General features: G+C 32.8%; 1 protein-coding gene across 1 annotated transcript; it reads left to right on the forward strand.

Annotated features, from left to right (window-relative positions):
• The first annotated feature begins 3,836 nt into the window (after positions 1-3,836).
• LOC111030113 lies at positions 3,837-6,211 on the forward strand. The gene is made up of 2 exons (XM_022309473.1): positions 3,837-5,946; positions 6,054-6,211. The coding sequence occupies exons 1-2, from the start codon at positions 3,837-3,839 to the stop codon at positions 6,209-6,211; spliced, it is 2,268 nt and encodes a 755-aa protein (XP_022165165.1).
• The last annotated feature ends 12,709 nt before the right edge of the window (positions 6,212-18,920 follow it).

Here is an 18,920-nt window from a genome sequence, read left to right on the forward strand (position 1 = left end):
ACAAGTTACAGGTGTAGTACATTATTGAAGATTTTCCGACGTAGACCATCCTGACCCGAAATTACAATATCTATGGACTACGGTCCAAAAATTCGTGAGAAATACGTACCTTTTGAGCTTGAATATATACCGTTTAAAACTACCGACCATACACCGACAATGCAGCGCTTTGTAACCCAAGATGGTTTATCTAACGGAGAAGTTGAAAAGACGTGTAATTCGACATTTATTGTGTTGTCTTCACGTGAACTCTACACATAATATAATACCACTCTTTATCGGTCGATCTCGTCACTCTTGTTCATCAATTGTGTCTCGAGTTTGGTACATATATGGTTTAGTTTTTTATGTGTGCATAGTGCATATAGGTCTTCGGTGATGTTTAAATTTATTCAATATAGACCAAATATAATATATATAGGTATCCAATGTCCAGGTAAATATAAAATCTATAGTGCGCTATTATTTTCGATAATATAGAATAATGTATAGGTACTATCCGACGGTGTCGTCGTCTGAATGTATAATGTATATCATGTTAAAACGACAGTCGATCTGTAAGTACAAAAATGTCGACATTTTTCGATATCACATCAGTATTGTGTTTTTTTCTTTGAAATATAAATGTTCTAATTGCAATTTTTGAATACGTTTATAACGCAAATATCTGTAATAACAGCAGAAACATCCCTCAACATTTATAAAAATAAAGAGCTATAAATCAATTTTTTTAAATTATTAACTAAGTACCTACTGTTATTTTTTTACAAGAATTTTACGACGATGTGTTTGTACTTCATTTTAATTAAATTAATTTTGCAAGCAATCGTTATTCTCAGATATAAAGACCTTATAGGGGTGCACAATAGTCGGCTTATGCCTTGTCTGTATATTATTGACAGTATTACAGTATTTATATTATAGTTTACAATTCTGCACTTAAATCTAAATCGTGTTTTTCATTTTACAACCGTATTATAATTAATTATAAGTCTCGATGTTTGAAAATGAATGGGTTCTTACGATTTTCGATAGGGCTGTAGGGCCGTAGAGGGGATGGCATTCTAGTCATACGATATAATATGGGTACAACTGCATCGTCGGATAAAATACACATAATACAAAATATAATATATAATACACATTACAACATTAAATATAATATCCGTAGAGATGCGTGGTGGGCCGCCATCTCATCAATAAGAACGCAACGAGGACTCGTCGGCGTATTCCTTTCGGAGAGAAAATAATATTATGTTCTGTACGGGCGAAGGTCCCTCGAGGGACGTGTGGTGGTGTGGTTGTAACTTCGTTTCGTCCATTGATCGCGACCGCTGCCGCCGCCGCCGCCACAGTCGTCGTCGTCGTAGGATACCATGGACGACGCAGCTGCCGCGCGCCAGAAATGCATCATCTAAACGCTGTGCTGCAGCCGTCGTGCACACTGTTCGACGACGATTACGACGACACGAAGACTAAAATAATAATGATAATAATAATAATAATAACGATAATATATACTTATAATATTATATACACGGTCACACGGACATGGCAGCCCCACCGTCTTTATTGTGTTTTGCGTTTCTTTGGCAAATAATAATAATATATTAATATCGTCTAAAACTATTATACAAAGCACACTGACGTCGCCGTCGGGCATCTCATTCCGTATGTTCGCCCCGTAGTTCGTAGGTCTACGTTTATATCGTATAGGTTACCTAACCTTACCTATTATATTATTAAGGGTATACCTACTACCTGGTATATTATATACGTCCATGACACATCTGCTCCCAACCGTATAGTCTTCGAAGTCGTTGTTATTGTTATTGTTGTTGTTGTTGTTATTGTTGTAGTACACGACGCTGAACGTTCACGATTCCATTAACCGGAGCACGCAACTATATCCGCCGAGCATTATTGTCTTGACGCCGCAGCCATTAATCTTCTATGTAGAAACACGTCGGTTTATTGAGGATGTTTTTTTGTACACGGTTATTAATTTTTTCATTTTCCCCCGTCGTTTTACATCTCGTTATTAAATTTTATTTTTTCTATACTCACCTATATTTTTCGACATACATTTTTTTATTTACGTTGTACTTTTTCGTAATATTAAGCGATACGTATTTATTTTAGTATTATTATCGTTATTATTTATTAGTAATTATTATTGTTATATAATTATCATCATACGATTCACGCGGCCGTTTAAACAGGTGGTGAACGCGGACGAACGTTTTCACTTCCACGGCGGGCGGTAACACAAAAAAGAAGCTTTCTACTACCGATCTGATATAATATAATAGATTATATGTATACCTATTTACTATATAGGTTCTATAGGTATGTTAAAGTATGGCTATAGGTATGCTGGTTATATATTATATCATTATTATTATACTTTGATATTCGAGATCGATAAAAAAACAGTCGACCCAAGTAGTGTCGAATAAACGCGTTTCGGATTAGTTTCAAAGTTCCCGATAAATTACCACGCCATAAAGTTTTTAATTAAACGTTTTCCAAGTTGCCGTTTTACTTCTACAGTGTTGTGTCCAGACGTTTTTTAAAGTTATAATATTACACAGATACATTAATAGTTTCGACACTTAGGTTAGGCCGTTACATTCTTCAAGCACAACAACAGTGACATATAATTTGTATTATGTAAATAGTAAAATGTCCCTTGCATACTTAATTGTTTACATCAATGTATATATGTACAAATGTAATTCGTCTACAAAACTTGAATAATAAGTCTAACGGCCAAAGTCTCACGAGCAACAAAAAATTCTTATTGTAGAGAGATTCATTAAATAGAATCACACAAATTTGGTTCTCAAAAATATTTCGTTCAACTGACAAATTTGTTAAATAGAAGTTTCACTATATTATATAATAAGAATTATCTCCATTAAAAGTACTGACCGGATTTCGTATAATGCTTCCTCCAAGCAAAATTAAATTTTCGCAATAATATTAAGCTTAATAGGTAATTTATATTACTTATAAGTAAAAAAATGTATTTCTGCACCTTCATTGGTGGTCTTTATTATAAACATTAACAATACATCTAGATTGAAAATTTAAAACGTAGTGAGCACTGAGCAGTGAGGCATGAATTTTACTGACATAGTCAGTACAATACAATATTGATATAGTTATACATTTTATTTAATGACAATTAAAACCCCAATGGCCAATGGTATATTAGAAATTACATTTTATTATAATTAGGTACTTTAAATAGTTGTATAAATAACTGATACGTAAGAACTACGTAATTACTTCAAAAGATATTCAAATTCTAACTTACTATATTATGTTTATTTTAACTACGTCTTTCCATTCAAACAGTAAATTACTAAAATAAATTATTAATATTTGTGCTGGCATTATATTGCAATATTCCATCAATGAAAAATAATTGATTTGATTCAAAATACAAATCACTGAAATCATATTTAAATATATATAGTATAACCAAATTTAAATTTTTAAAAATTCGATCTACATAAATTATTTGTATGATTCTACATTTGCTTATAAGTTGTTATATTATCATAATATGTACAATGTTCTACACTACTGTGGGAATTTTATTTAAATGCTTACAATGAATATTAATAATAATAATTACCATTATATTATTATTGATTCTATTAGTTACTAGGGAATATATTAGATTAAATTAAATAATTGGTACATTCATTTTAACGAACACAAATTACAATTACTATTAAGTATTAACTAAATTAAAATTTTAAATGTACATTTCCGAGCAATTACATTAGTAACTTTAATAGAATACTATAAATATTACATTAAATATGAGTCAAAGGTCATCTTCAAGAAATGCATGCACACGAGAACAACCAATGACTAGAGCGAAAAGTTCGGAGTCTAATAGATGTGGAAGGCCACAAGCTAATTGCAAAGTTATTGAACCTATTCAAGAGGAATGTGCTGAAAATAACGATTCACGAATAAACGAAGATCAATGTTGTCCATACGATGATCAAGAACCAAGGTATGACCCCAAAGAGCTTCGTGATGCTGTTAAAATACTTAATCCATTTGTTAGACTAATTAAAGACACTAATAATCCGTATGCTAGAATAGTAGCACGAGAGGTATGCAAAACTTTTTATCGTTTGTTTCATCCAAATATACACCCCATAGACGTTATGAAAACGATTAATTGGAGAGCTAAGACTATAAGAACCCAACAGTTGTGGAATGAATTTTGGCTCTACGTCCCCGGGTCGAAAGTTGAAGAATGGGTATCGTTACGCGAATGTATCAAGAATGATAATCTCATAGATTTTAGTGACTATTGTAATCCATGTCAAATGCAAACTGGAAATTGCAACTCGCAAGTTGCTGAACAACAATGCCCTTTAAATCAATCACGTAATGAAAACTGCGTCCAACGGCGTTCCACGCCTCGTCGACGAAATCGATGCTATCAAACTCAGAGAAATTTCGAACATATAAATTTAGAAGACATGTGTGATTTTGTTTCACACCCAAGTTTATACGACGTTAGTCCTCCATGTGTGGATTTCGATCATCAATCCGCTGGTGCTGACAATCTGCCGTACACTCATAATTCTGAATCAAAAGTTCCAAAAACAACTTCTCCAAGAACTCATAACCAAAATAAACATGAGTTGAAATTGGACTCAAAACAGCACCGTGAGAAAATATCTGGGACCCAGTGTCAGTTGGAACAACTTGACGAATCGACAAGTAAAAAGTGTCGTAATGGTTTTGAAGATGCTATGAGAAAAATAAAAATAAAAAATTGTACCTCGCAATGCAAACGTCAAAATGCAGGAAATGATTTTCATTTGCCTTACAGTAAACCCAGCTGCAGTAATGGTCAGGCATGTGCACCTAAGCCTAATCCTGGAACTGATGCCGCACAACACGAATATTACAGAATAACTGCGAACACACCGTCCCCTCCACGATATCAAAATAATACGTCATGTCGACCTTTGCCAAAAACACCAGTAGAACCAGAGCTTAGAACAAATGCTCTCCAATGTTCTTTAACTGGAAACGACGAAGATTGTAGTGACTCAGATTCCGTCGACAGTGTAAAAAGTGTACAGCAGATAGTATGCAAATCAAGTTTAGTGGCCAATGCATTTACTAATTTGTCATTAGCAAAAAAAGACCTTCAAACAAAGACGGAAGCTTTTAATATGCTAACACAACATTATTTAAATTTTGCATCAAACCCAATAGAAGCAGACCCTCCATGTGAAAACAGTCCGACTGCCAAGATGATCTTGCAAGCTATCTACAAAAATCCGCCAAAAATTATTAAGCCATTCAACGATTGCGAATGGAACGATAATGCTTTTCACGATAAGGATTTCATTCGTTTACTCCCGTTTTATGAAAGCGTACATAATCAATTAGAATATATTTCGAAAACACAACGAGATTATGGTATAAATATGTTAGATGACATTATGTCCACTCTGTATCATATACACTACGATCTGGGTGATCCGAGACTTAAAAACGATATGCTTCTTGAACACGTCAAACTTATTACAAGAAATACTTGGGAATCATATTTTTATAAAGATAAAAAAATGCCTGCTATACCTGATAAACCGCTAGTAAGTTATAGACCAAGTCCACAGAATACTCCACAACAATTATGCCCAATACAACCAAGACAACAATCTTGTCCGAGGCAACCTAGTCCAGTACAACGATCGTGTCCAAGACAAGTTTGTCCGAAACCACCAAACCAGAGGCCACCTAATGTTAGACAACCAGTTTCGAGTTTATCAAATCCTTCAGGACAATCTAGTGGTGGGCGACCGTGTTCGAGTAATGCACCGAAGCCTAATGTCAACAGAAGGCCGGGGGTGACATGTCCTCAAGAAGCTTGTAATCCTCCTGCAGAAAATAAAAGTAATTATAAGACAATTAATAGAGACGTTGGTAGTCTTCTTACATAACCTCTTTAAAAAAAATCGATCTCCTAAACATTTTCTACAATTTTCTAAATCGTATTGCAGGAACTTTTCTACGCAGAAGTCGTCCCAGTGGTGCGCCAAAAGGCTGGGCTCCCAAATTGAAACAGGCAGATCGACCGGACACCTTGCCAGCTTTCAAAGCGAAACCGTTACCAAAATTTGTTCGCGATAGATTAAATAATCGAAATGAAGCGTGTTAAATATTGATAATAAATAAAAAAATTCAACATCATATGATTTTTTTTTATATTCTGCGCGAGTGGGTAATTATAGTGGTTCACTAATAGTAGATAAAATACCAAGCCCTCTCTCGAACAATATGAATATAATATAGATTATAAATAAATTGTATCTTAAGCAAATATAGTTATTTAATTTAAAACCGTTTTAAAAAAAGGGGGAAAGTATAAGGTAGCCACTCGGCTTGTATGGTACCTAGGTGTTGAGTGTACTTCATCATTGAGTTATTCATTAATTATCACTGTAATTTATGTGTTAAATTTGAATTCAATAATAAATAAGTGTTCACGAAAAACGATTCCGAGCGAAGACACACTATAAGCCTATATATGTATATTACAAAGTATATTTTATGATATATTTTTATTTCTACTATACCTAGTAATTTATTTAATGAATACGGCAGGTTGAATCAACTTTCATCAAACATATTGTATTTATTATAATATTGTCATTATACTTTTAACTGTTAAGTCAATATACCCACTAAATAAATAGGCTGTATTATATAGCATACAATTATTAATCTAATTGTTTTAAAAATGTCATTGTGTATAATATATACAAATAAAATACAATAATATTGATAGGTACGTACAAGTAACAAACTCCACGAAAAATATTTTTTAATTACCAACAACAAAATAACTACCTAAAATTGTTATTCTTTGTTTTAATGTATAATATTATAATATCGCTCAAATTTGAACTTAAATAAATGTTCATAAAAAAATTTTGTTTTCAATATATTTTTTATATTATTTGATTCCAGTATTAATTACTTGTGTGGAACTCTAGTTATACACATTCAATATCTTATGAATTTTTAACCTCAAAATAATATGCAAATTTTCGTGATTTTGACGAATTTATACTTAAGAATTCGTATTAAAAAAATGTGTTCACGCGTCTTTAATATTATTAAATAGTAATAATAACAACATATGAGGAACCTTGTATTAAAGCTTATCAAAGTTTTTTTACCGAATGAAAATTTGTTTATCGATATTTAAAAAAAAAAACTTTAAAAAATCAAAAATCTCAATGTTTGTAAATAGTTTAAGAATAGTCAAAATATTTTGAAAATCATACCATGTATAGAAAAACCTCATATAAGCATTTGGTAAAAATTTCAAGTTTATCTATGGTTATTATTTTTTGAATTACAACAAAATGGTCAAAAACTTGTTTTGGATAGAATTGTACACAAATAATAAATAATAAATACAGTTATGAATAGGTATGATTACACTATAGCTGGAAGTTGTGTACTCATTATATGGATAATATTTTTGGCCAAGTAAAATAATGGATGGTTTTTGATTTACCTAATATTGAAATGTGGACCTTATAAACAAGACATAATAACAGTTGATATTATAATAACGTATAAAATCCACAAAAAAATAATCATAATATTGTTTGTTTGATGATTTTGACCAGGAAGTAGGTACCTTATACTATAGAATATTATAACAGCAACAATGTATCTTATATATTTAACGAGACGCAATAAGAAACGATACATGTTAGACATTAAACATCAGGTCAAATGGATCTTGATGACTGCGATGTATATTTACTATATTTTAGGATCATTAATATAAACGCCGGTTTCTGTGGCGTTTGTGGTATAATTACAAGACAAAAAACCTACATCAGTCTACAGACGCAGGAGCAGCAGCAGCAGCAGCAACAACAGCAGCTGACGGTTTTTATATTACTCTGATGGCAGAGTGGCACGAGTCTACTGACAAAAACTAGGGGACAGGTGGCCAACACGAACGATCGACAGGTGGCCCCGACAGTTGGAACAGCTTTTAAATACCGACGCCTTGTACGAAAAAAAAACAACGTGGTCACCTGCTCAACAAGTGGTCGTCGTTTCGTCATATATCAATTATATTATATTATACACTTATAGAATTTAAAATCCAAAAAAAAAATTGTTTTTTAATTCAACTCAGCGCGTGCGTACATAACAACGTAGCGGATTCTTCAATATAGGTACTGGTATATACTATAATATATTATAAGCAATAGCTTAAAACCTGATCGAAAGTATATATATATATATAATATGTATTATTGACCGACAATAATATTATCATCCTGACTCTCGACGCGTGCCCAGGTAGTTAGCAACGTCTAATAATAATAACAATATTATTATTATTATTGTATATACCTCCTAGTGGTTTATTTTATAGACCGGTGTGCCATGTGCCCACGTGTAGAGTAATAATAATAATACCTACCTATGTATAATATTATTATAATATTATATATGGCCGAGGGGCAGTTTGTGTATATTGTATGTACTCCACGTCGCCGACGACGACGACGTTCGTTTTGAAACATAATCCGATGTTAATGCGGGTAATCAAGTCCCAATCAACCCTCATGTAACGAAACCTCTTCTCTTCTCTCGAGACAAAATTCCGTTAGGAGGTAATGGTTATATACAATAGTTAAGAAAATCACACTCTGTATCATAATATATTACCTTCACACTCGTTTGAACACGACCCTTTTGGAGGAAAAAAAAACAGTTATTAGCTTATTAGGTATACAATCCGTGTTTACTGTAATTTTGACAACAGTAACGCGGGCTGTACTGCCTGTACTTATCTGCTGCACTTATGTTTATGTATTATACTCTTGTGTGTAATTATTATATGTATTGTATGTACATTGCAGTGTTGTAAGTACACTTGTCACATGTACCCTAATAATCATTTAAATGCGATTCGAATTTCGTGTAATATATATATATATATATATATAATTTCTATGAACACTTTGAATAAATACTATCAATTATAATATTATCATCAATGTTAAATTAATAAAAAATAAATTTTTTTTTGTTGAAAAAGTTAGTTAACCCGGTTTGATGTACAGTGAGTGTCGAGTGTACCTCTTCATTGAGTATGTCACTGTAATGGATAAGTTAACTTTGAGTTCAATGATAAAATATCGTTTTATATAATGAAAAACGATTCTCAGCGGAAATATGTGAATGTGTATGAATATATCAGCATATGTTTCTTAGGATATTTTTTATATTGCTATTGAAAACAAATCGCATTTTATATAATATAGGTAGTAATTATGATATTATTTCATACAATATTACTTTACTATAATTAAACATAAATAAAATATGGTTACTAAAAAGTAGAAACTAATATTCTAATATTGTTTTTGTTTTTCCAGATCATTTTTAAAAATACTAGAAAAAAATATCTATATGTTAGAAAGTATAATCTAGATACAATTTCTTACCAGAAACTTCTCTAGAAGTAAATGGTCGAAATATTTTTTCTTATAAAAAGTCTCCTCATGCAGAAAAAAAATTCATAATTGTGACCGCTTTGTTCAAAATCTAAAATTTTATATTTAAGTGTCACTTGGGTATTTTTTAAATACCTTTATGGAAGACCGATCAGATAATAAGCAAAACTAAAAGTAAAGTTCTTATTGAAAATCAGTTGCAAATTTGCAGAAATTGCGATGTACAATCTCCGTAATATTGTCAATTAATCATTCCCCGCGAATCATTCTTCCTTGAGAACGCCGAAATATTTTCTTACACGTTTGGAAATGCATTTAAAATTTATTTATTTATTATAAAGAAATTGATGTACATAAAATTAGTAAATTAATTAATATTTACGCACGTTTAATGGACTGTCTTATGTATTAAATTATTCGTTCATTTCTATACTTTGAAATGATTAATATTCCGTAAAAGCGTGATAGCAGCGGTTGCAGAGGACAATTAATATAAACACATAGAACATAATATAATACAATATGTTGTGTATATATTTACATATAGGTTATTGTGTCGGTACGTATGTACAAAATATATCATGGTATGATGTGGTGGATCCACAGCTTTAGGATTAAGTTTTGGCAAAATAAGTCACCGCTCACAGATCTTATACACAGTGGATATAATGTCCTATGCACAAAAATAGGAAAAGTAATGGTATTTATGATGATGGCTTAAAAAATGTCACATGTGTCTCAAATCTCTATACCCCAAAAATTCAAAGGCATGGATAACGTAGATATTATAAAATATATAAATTACACTTGGACTGTTGAGTTTATATTATAATTTATAACAAATAGGATATATATTATTGTATACACTATTATTCTTTCAAAACGATAAGCCAAAACAGTTAAATCATAAAACTTAATTTTACTTTATTTTTTAAGCTATTCGTTTCGTAATTCTTCTGCAACAGTGATGGGAATGCACTGCAATTAGAACAAGATCATTTAGACACTCCTGAGTAATGAAAAAATAAATGTATTATCTAATAAACTACCTAATAATAGTTATAATGAGGTTTCAATTTTTTTAATACATATTTTTAAGCCATATTCATTAGTATAACATTATTTTATATCGAATAAACATGGCCACCAATTATTTCGATTTAATCATAAGCGCACTTGTCGAATAGGAGAAGAAGAAGAAGAAACAACAGACATCATTCAAACTGGAGAGGAATACGTTGACGAAGTCGTAACCACCCTTCATGGTAGGATGATCGAAACGGTGTACGGTGAAATAAAATCAGAGATGGCGTGTGGTGACAACTTACAGTCGCAAGTATTGCATTCTTCCGAAACGCCCGGGTCGTAGTTTTCATGAATTTTGTCAATATTTTAACTTTATAAAAAAAAAACTTGCCAATGTATCTTCTTTAATATTTTTTAACTTATAGTAGGTTTAACAATTTATGAGGAACTTTATATTACATTTTCAAATTTTTCTATGGACAACATTGATAATTAAAAAAAAGCGGGTATACCTAACGCTCTGCTGTACATTAGATGCCCAGCGAGAGTCATGTTAAATTTAAATTCAATGATATAAAATCATTGTGTACGAAAAAACTGTTCTGAGCTAAGACCGTCAGCCGATAATATTACTCAGTAATAGCCATTTCATGTGATTAAAGTAACTTATTTTACTATATAATTGGCATTAGTATCTACTATAGTAGGCGAAATTCATTTTTGTCCAAAAAATTGCATTGGAAAATGTTAGTGTGTGTGCATAAAATAAAATAATAATATATCTACTCTAAAAGATTCTTGAACCCACGAATAATACTTTTAAATTACAACAAAATAAACTAAAATCTTTATTCTTGGTTTAAATATGTAAGTTGTTGAGGGTTCTGTCAGTGGATAGCCTCCTTCCACATAAATATAGTTTCATGTAAATATCCTCCATCATTTATCCTGTTTGCTTATTGTACATACTATGCTACAGCCTACAGATTGTAAATTTTCTATTTTAATAAAAAAAACTATATAAACATGTAATTTCACCCAAATTTAAATTAAAATAACTATAAAAATACTGTGTTCTTACATTTGTTCAATTCTCTGGTAACAGCCTTAATTACTTACATGCAACCTTTTTTACATTTTTTATCCTGAGCTGTAAAAATTAAACATATTATAAATGTTTAACTACAAAAAAATTGTAAATTTTGAATTTAATAAATGTTTTCAAAATTTGAACTTTAAATGCAAATAAAACAATAGTGCCTATGTATTTGTAATATTTTTCAACTGCTGCTGTAACAATATATCAGGAACCTTGTATTAAACTTTCCAGCTTTTTGACCCAACGAACAAAATTGCATTGACTTTTTAAAAAAAACACACATCATTATGTAATATCAATACATGCAATTTATCTCTTCGCTCAGAATCCAAAATTTTAAATATAGGTGAACTTAAGAGTTATTTCATTTGGCTGGTCATTATGTTAACCCTATTGTATATACTAGTAATAATATGATCTAACAGCGGCAGCGGTCCTCACTACGCGGCTCTTAAACAATTTTAGTTATTAAACATTTTAGTATTTTACAATTTTAAATATAACAGTATAAAAAATGTATATTAAAATTATATTTTTTAATTTTTATAACTTTTAATTATTTTATAATATCATTCAATATTTAAAAATGTAACTATATAGGAACTTGGAATCTCTACACCCAAGGGAAAAAATATGCCACACCCTTTTTATTTTTAGGTCAATATTATGCCCAAATTCAAATTTACTCACTACATGTGGCCCACGAGTAATTTTCAAAAAAAGTATTTGGCCCTATCCAAAATCCTAAGGGGGACGCTGATCTAATCTACATACAATGTGTGTATTATATTGCTGTTGTGTATTATGAAAACACATGTTTGAATTATTTATTATATTTATTGTAATGAAACAACATAATATTTTGTTTTTTTGTGATCACGAGCAAAAATATTATATTTTTAAGATTATTTTGTCAAATTTCTTTAGAAACAAAAACAAAGTCCACGAAGGGAGCCTACCCCACATCCCCTCACGCCTCGGGGATCTGTATTCGAAACGCGCGTAGATTGAGTGCAAGATGTAATATATACTTTCAAACAAACGGTCGCACACGACACGCGTTAATATTGTATACAATTATATTATATACCAACAACCAACACACTATGTATAGTATATAATAATAATATATAACATATATTATTCGCCGCTGTACAGTCGAACGCGTTCGCCGCTATCTGTCGCATTATCCGGAGAGCGTGTAATAGAGTACAGATGTTTGTGAAAAAAAAAGTTGTAAGAAGAAAAGCATACTATAACTAAGCGTGTAATTTATGTTAAGTAAAATCGACCGGTCGTCCAGATGTTTGTGCGTATACAACACGTCATATTATTATAAAATATAATATTCACGACGTACGATTCTGCGGCGATCGAAACTAGACCGAGGTGCATAATGTATATGGTGTCTTTACAACAAGGACGCGCACACTGCACACGAGCGAAGAAATAATAATAATATTATTATTATGAGAAACGCACCTAATAATATTATAATTTATATATTATTGGGTGCAGTGTTAACATCGCGGAACGTCTGCAGTACGACTACGTTATTTATCGCGTAGACATATCAAATGTTTGTAAGTTCCAGTGACGTACGCAGGAGTAAGGAAAAAGCCGTTCTAAGGTTCACCCCTGAAATTTCTTCCTTCTACCAAAAAATATCTTATTTGCCACCATTTCAATACGCACATTATAGTTTGATTGAAAGTCATTTTTAATAGATATGAAATAAATTGTTAAAAATGGCAAAAACATCGAGAATCATAGTTTCAGTTTTTTTTTTGGCTGAATTGGAACATTGCTATACGTCTGCCGTAATCATCGTTAAGCACTTCAAACTTATATCAAATTTGAGACAAACTCCATAATTTGTTTTAACTGATTATATAAAAACTGTTCAGCGAAAAATTATGTAAATGCTGGATGAACTGTGGATATGTGTTTAATCTTAAGTAAAACCTCTAACTGAATTCAAATCCTGCGTACGCTGCTAGTAAGTCGATCGCTGCGTCAGCTGGAGACGAAAAAGTTTAACACGTTAGTTTTTTTCACAGCATGTCGAAGATTCAAAATCCTTCAAGTTAGTATAAAATATGAAAGTAGGACTAGATTTATAATACAAATATCCATTAAATTTACTGGTTAAAAGTTTTAAACTGTAATCAAATAAAAGCATCACAACTTATAAAGAACACGCGTAAAAACTATAAACTTGCAGAAGACTTAAAAATAGTTATAACTGTATAACGTTTTTCATGGGCGGAAATTCATTAAAATTTCAGTGCGGCCAACATGTTTATTACCAATGTGATTCTTGAGGGCTTGGATAGTTCGGCCCCACACTTCTAAAAAGCTGTATGTTTTTAGGGGAGGGGGTATAGACCCCCATTTCTACCTATGACCTTTTTACAAGCTTAATATAAAAATTCATAGATACCTATACTCTATAGTTAATAGGATTAATAGGAGAATATAATGAAATATAGGTACCTATAAAAATGGTAGTTATATAATATAATGTTTTCATCCTAAAACCAATAAAAATTATACGTTTTACTGATGTAGTGAAATAGAACTTTTTCAAAACAGTTCCTTCTAAAGAAGTTGTTTCCTTCTGTTGATATATTATAACTATGTTTCGTAGTCTGTATTTCGCGTCATATAGTGATAATGATAATGATAGCAGTGGGCGATGGGTCGTTGTCGTTTTTTAAACGGGCATACTATTAAAAAGTCTTTTTAAAACTTAAATTATACAAGACCAAAATATGCGCGGTTAAATTATTACAAACAGTTTAATTAAACGAACACGTTTTTGAACATTTAAGGTTTAGTCGAGAACTTTTTTTCTCGCATGCCGGCAATAATTTACAGGACAGAAAACGGTTTGTGGACCGCTTCACGAGACAGATACAATTCGAAGACTAGACACAAAAGAGACAAAAAAACCACCTTCGAGGCGGCGAGCGTCTTATCGGAACGCGCAGGTGACGGACGGCGGCGGCGGCGCTCGCATTCCCCAGATTTTCGCGTCGCGCGGTAGATTTTTTACATTATTATAATAGTAATATATTATTGTCGCCGTCGCGGGGCCGCACACCTGCGAACAGCTGCAGCGCGTGCAGCGCCCGCTGATGACTGCTGCCAACGAGTAGTCTTTTCGGTGGGCGGAGGGGGTGGGGGGGGAGGAATGGGCGCGCGCGAGCCAGCTTACAAAATATACATATAATAATAGTATATATAATGTACAATACATAAAAAATTCGACTACGACGACGACGACGACGACGACGACGGGGAGAAAGGAAAAAATTGTTAACCATACAATATAACGACACAAAGACCGCGGAGGAAAGCGAAAAAGACACGCGGCTATTGCCTATTATAATATATGTGTGTGTGTGTGTGTGTGTGTGTGTGTGCGTTATTGTGCAGTGCATTGTACGCGCACGCCGTTATTGTACATATACGCGCATTGTGCGGACGACGGCGACGGGTGAGCAGAAAAATGAGCAGAAGACGAGGGAAAGAATAAGGGAAGAAAAAGACAATATCGTCGCGCTCAAAGGGCGACCCCGAAAAAAATAAAAATAAAATAAAAGACGTCGACGGTTAATATAATAATATAATATTATACGGAGACGCGCGATTGTCTCGTGCTCGGCCGGCTGAAAACCGTCTTACAGATAATGTTGTGTACACGCGTGCGCGCGCGCGCATATATGACGTACAATATAATATTATACGTGTGTCGGGCACGCGCCCCTCGTCTACGTTTACGACACGTCGTAGTCAGCAGTCGGCGCGCACACACAAACACCCGGCCCGGGTAGGATGCCCAGAAGACGATTGGTTCTTATGCGCGCGCGCGCCCGCGACGAGACGCGACCCTCGTAAAAATATGCTTAAGGATTATAATAATATATAACAATAATGATATGTAATGATAATAACGATAGTAATAATAATAAGAAATCGTGTGTGTGCGTGCGTGCGTGTACCTGCGCTAGGAACAACGGGATTCTCGGGCGCGGTGGGTGGGTGGTTGGGTGGAAGGCGAGCGGGGCTCGGCAGGACGGCAGCTGTTCCGACCGAGAAGACCGTCGGCGGCGGGTGCGTGTGTGCAGCTTGCAAGATGCTCCGTGCCGTTAAGGACATCGTATATAATATAATATAAGCACCCAAGGACGAAGACGGCGGCACAATGCTTTACAACATTATAATAATAATATATATTATTATTATCATTATGTGTAGGTACGCGCGCGCGCTCGCGTCCAGGCTCAGACAACGTGGTTTTACGTGATGGTTAAATACCTACTGCTATGTATATGTGTGTGTGTGTGTGTGTGTGTGTGTGTGTGTGTGCGCACGACGCGACGGGCCTAGAGGCGCTAAGTCCGCGCCGGCCACGGAAGACATCTGCCACCGAAGCCGAGACGTTATTGTGATGTTACGTCGATGTGGGCTACATTCGACGAGATTAGTAATCTTATCGTCTGCGGCACAATTTAAAACGCTTCCATATTGTAATGCTATCCAAATTACGTGAAATGTGTACATAATATCACAATAGTTTTGTTCGGTGCCGGCACCGGCTAGGAGAGGACAAATGGGACATATGTCCAGGGCCCCGCGATATTTGAAGTGCTGCAAAGACCTACACTCGGTTCTTTCGAACGAATCTTCCCAAACATATAGATGGTCAGATGGACAGGACTTATTTGCAGAAATCGTAATTTTTCGAACTTTAGATGACGAAGAAGTTACACCTCTTCAAGGTTTTGCAGGGTTAAAAAAAACTTCAGATATTACGATTACAATGCGAATAATGGTGACCATACCTACTACAGCATCGGCTCGTGCAGAAAGAAGTTTTTCAAAACTCAAAATAATTAAATCGTATTGAAGAAATTCAATTGACAAGACAAATGATCAAACCTTGCTTTGCTTTTAATTGAACAAGAGATATCAAAATCGATAAATTATGAAGACATCGTCAACGCTTTTGCTCAGAGCAAATCGATAAAAAATTGTTTTAGTATAAAATCAATATATTCTTACTTCAATTATATGTATATTGTTGTTGTATAGTTTTGTGTTAACACATTATAATAAAAAAAAGGATAAGAATGCCCTAATATTATTATTTTTAATGTTTAAAATTCGAAGAAAAATAGTATTTTTTAAAATCCTGATTTAAGAAAAGCAAGAATTTCTCCCCCCTAACCTAACCCCCTCGGCGGTACTTAATGGATAATACCTTGTATACAGGGCCCCGCAATACCCTAGCGCCGGCACTGAGTATATTGAAAATACCTATTCATTAATACTTGACTCAAGTCGATTGTATTTTCTTCGAATCTCTCCTAATTATATAATAATATCCAATCTTTTGAAAACGTTTCGATCGAAAACGGATGTACATGTGCAGCGGGGATACGCCACCGAATCAAATTAATGCATTTAATTTATTCCGTGGTGTGTAATGGACTGGATATTATTACTATCAATCACGTGCGTGAATTTCTCACCCCTATATAGGGATAATATACATTTACAGATATTAGTATACCGAGGGTATCCCGACGATCAGCTAACACATTCAAATGTTTTATTTAAACAGAAAATTGTCATAACATGATAACCTCATAGGTCATAACCTGAAAGTGCTGATACACCTTGAATATTAGGCACTTCGGTAATATTTCCGGCGCAACACGTCATTTCTGCCGTCTTAATATAACCTTTTTACTTGAGAAAACGTAACACATGAAATATAAGAGTTGTCCTTTTCACGATTTTTCTTCCCAATTTTACAGGCTTAGGACTGACAACAAAATTGAATTGTAAAAATCGTTTCTTACTAAGACATTAGTAGCTACTCACACACAATACACTATTTAAAACTATTAATATAATATGACATACAAAACTATAAATTCCATCTTTTATAAATAATATTATTATTTGTCCTTATGATATATATGACTAATGTTTACAATGTCATATTGTATTAATAGATACGGTCGAATAAGGTTAACTCGAACCTTTTCAATTCGAATTCGTCGATACTTCAAACTTTTAACTTCAACTTCCAGTTGATCGATGGACTTTTGCACACTATTGAATGTCTGACTATAATTTATTTTGACGTCATTAGATCCGGAGCGTCACGGCTAAGGCTTACATTTTGGTTGGACGTATCGTTCACCTCGATTCTTACTGGAGACTTGTACGTGCGGAACGATGACGATTAAATGTACAAATATTATAATATTATGCTCAGGGATGGGCAAGATACTCAAAAATCAGGATCGCGATACTAGATACTAGATACTCGGATTTGGAGTATCGAGATACTAGATACTCGATACTTACATTTTAAGTATTTAGATACTCGATACTTATATTTTAAATATTTAGATACTCGATACTCCTCGATACGTTTGAAAAAATTAGTCATTGCCTACGACGCATAGGATTTTATGTATATACACAATAAAGTACGTTGTGAATCTAGACAAATGCATTTAACTTTAAATTTCCAAATATTAGTTAAGTATAAATACATTATAATAAGTCAATCGTTAAATTAAATAAATAAATAGTAATAAAAATAAATTATAGATATCATCATATTGAATACTGAATAGTATATATGACGCGACATAAAACGTTAAATGTATTTAACTTTAAAATTTCAAATATTAATTAAGTATAAATATATCATAATAAGTCAATTGTTAAATTACATGAATAAATAATAATAAAAATAAATTACAGATATCATATCGAATAGTATATGACACGACAAAAAACGTACGGTAAAGACTTAAAAGTCCCATTAAAGTCCCATTCAACGTGTATGTGTGGTGCGTCACAATACACAGAAAATAATAATAGTAATAATAGGTTGAACAATAATTTCGTACAAGTTGTACTACAATTCAATTATGTATTTATAAATTTAAATTCATCGCTCATATTATTTTACACATATTATAGTATTATACTAAAACATAGCCAACACTCGCGATTGGTAGATAGACGAGGAAAAATGATCCTAAAAAATTAATTTATTAAAATTGATATTTAATAATTACCTAACTAGTATCGAGTATTTTTTGGCAAAATTATTTTGTGAAATACTCGATACATTGTCTAAAAATGTATCGCGATACAAGATACTCAATACCTCATATAATTGTATCGAGATACAAGATACAAGATACAATTGT

This window comes from Myzus persicae, unplaced genomic scaffold (assembly GCF_001856785.1).
Source record: "Myzus persicae strain clone G006 unplaced genomic scaffold, MPER_G0061.0, whole genome shotgun sequence".
NCBI lineage: Eukaryota > Metazoa > Arthropoda > Insecta > Hemiptera > Aphididae > Myzus > Myzus persicae.

What these genes read in the sequence shown, in the direction of transcription:
- LOC111030113 (XM_022309473.1), top strand. Translation starts at nt 3,837, where the DNA reads ATGAGTCAAAGGTCATCTTCAAGAAATGCATGCACACGAGAACAACCA. An exon ending in TCCTCCTGCAGAAAATAAAA is followed by an intron (nt 5,947 to 6,053) that starts GTAATTATAAGA and finishes ATCGTATTGCAG; the next exon opens with GAACTTTTCTACGCAGAAGT.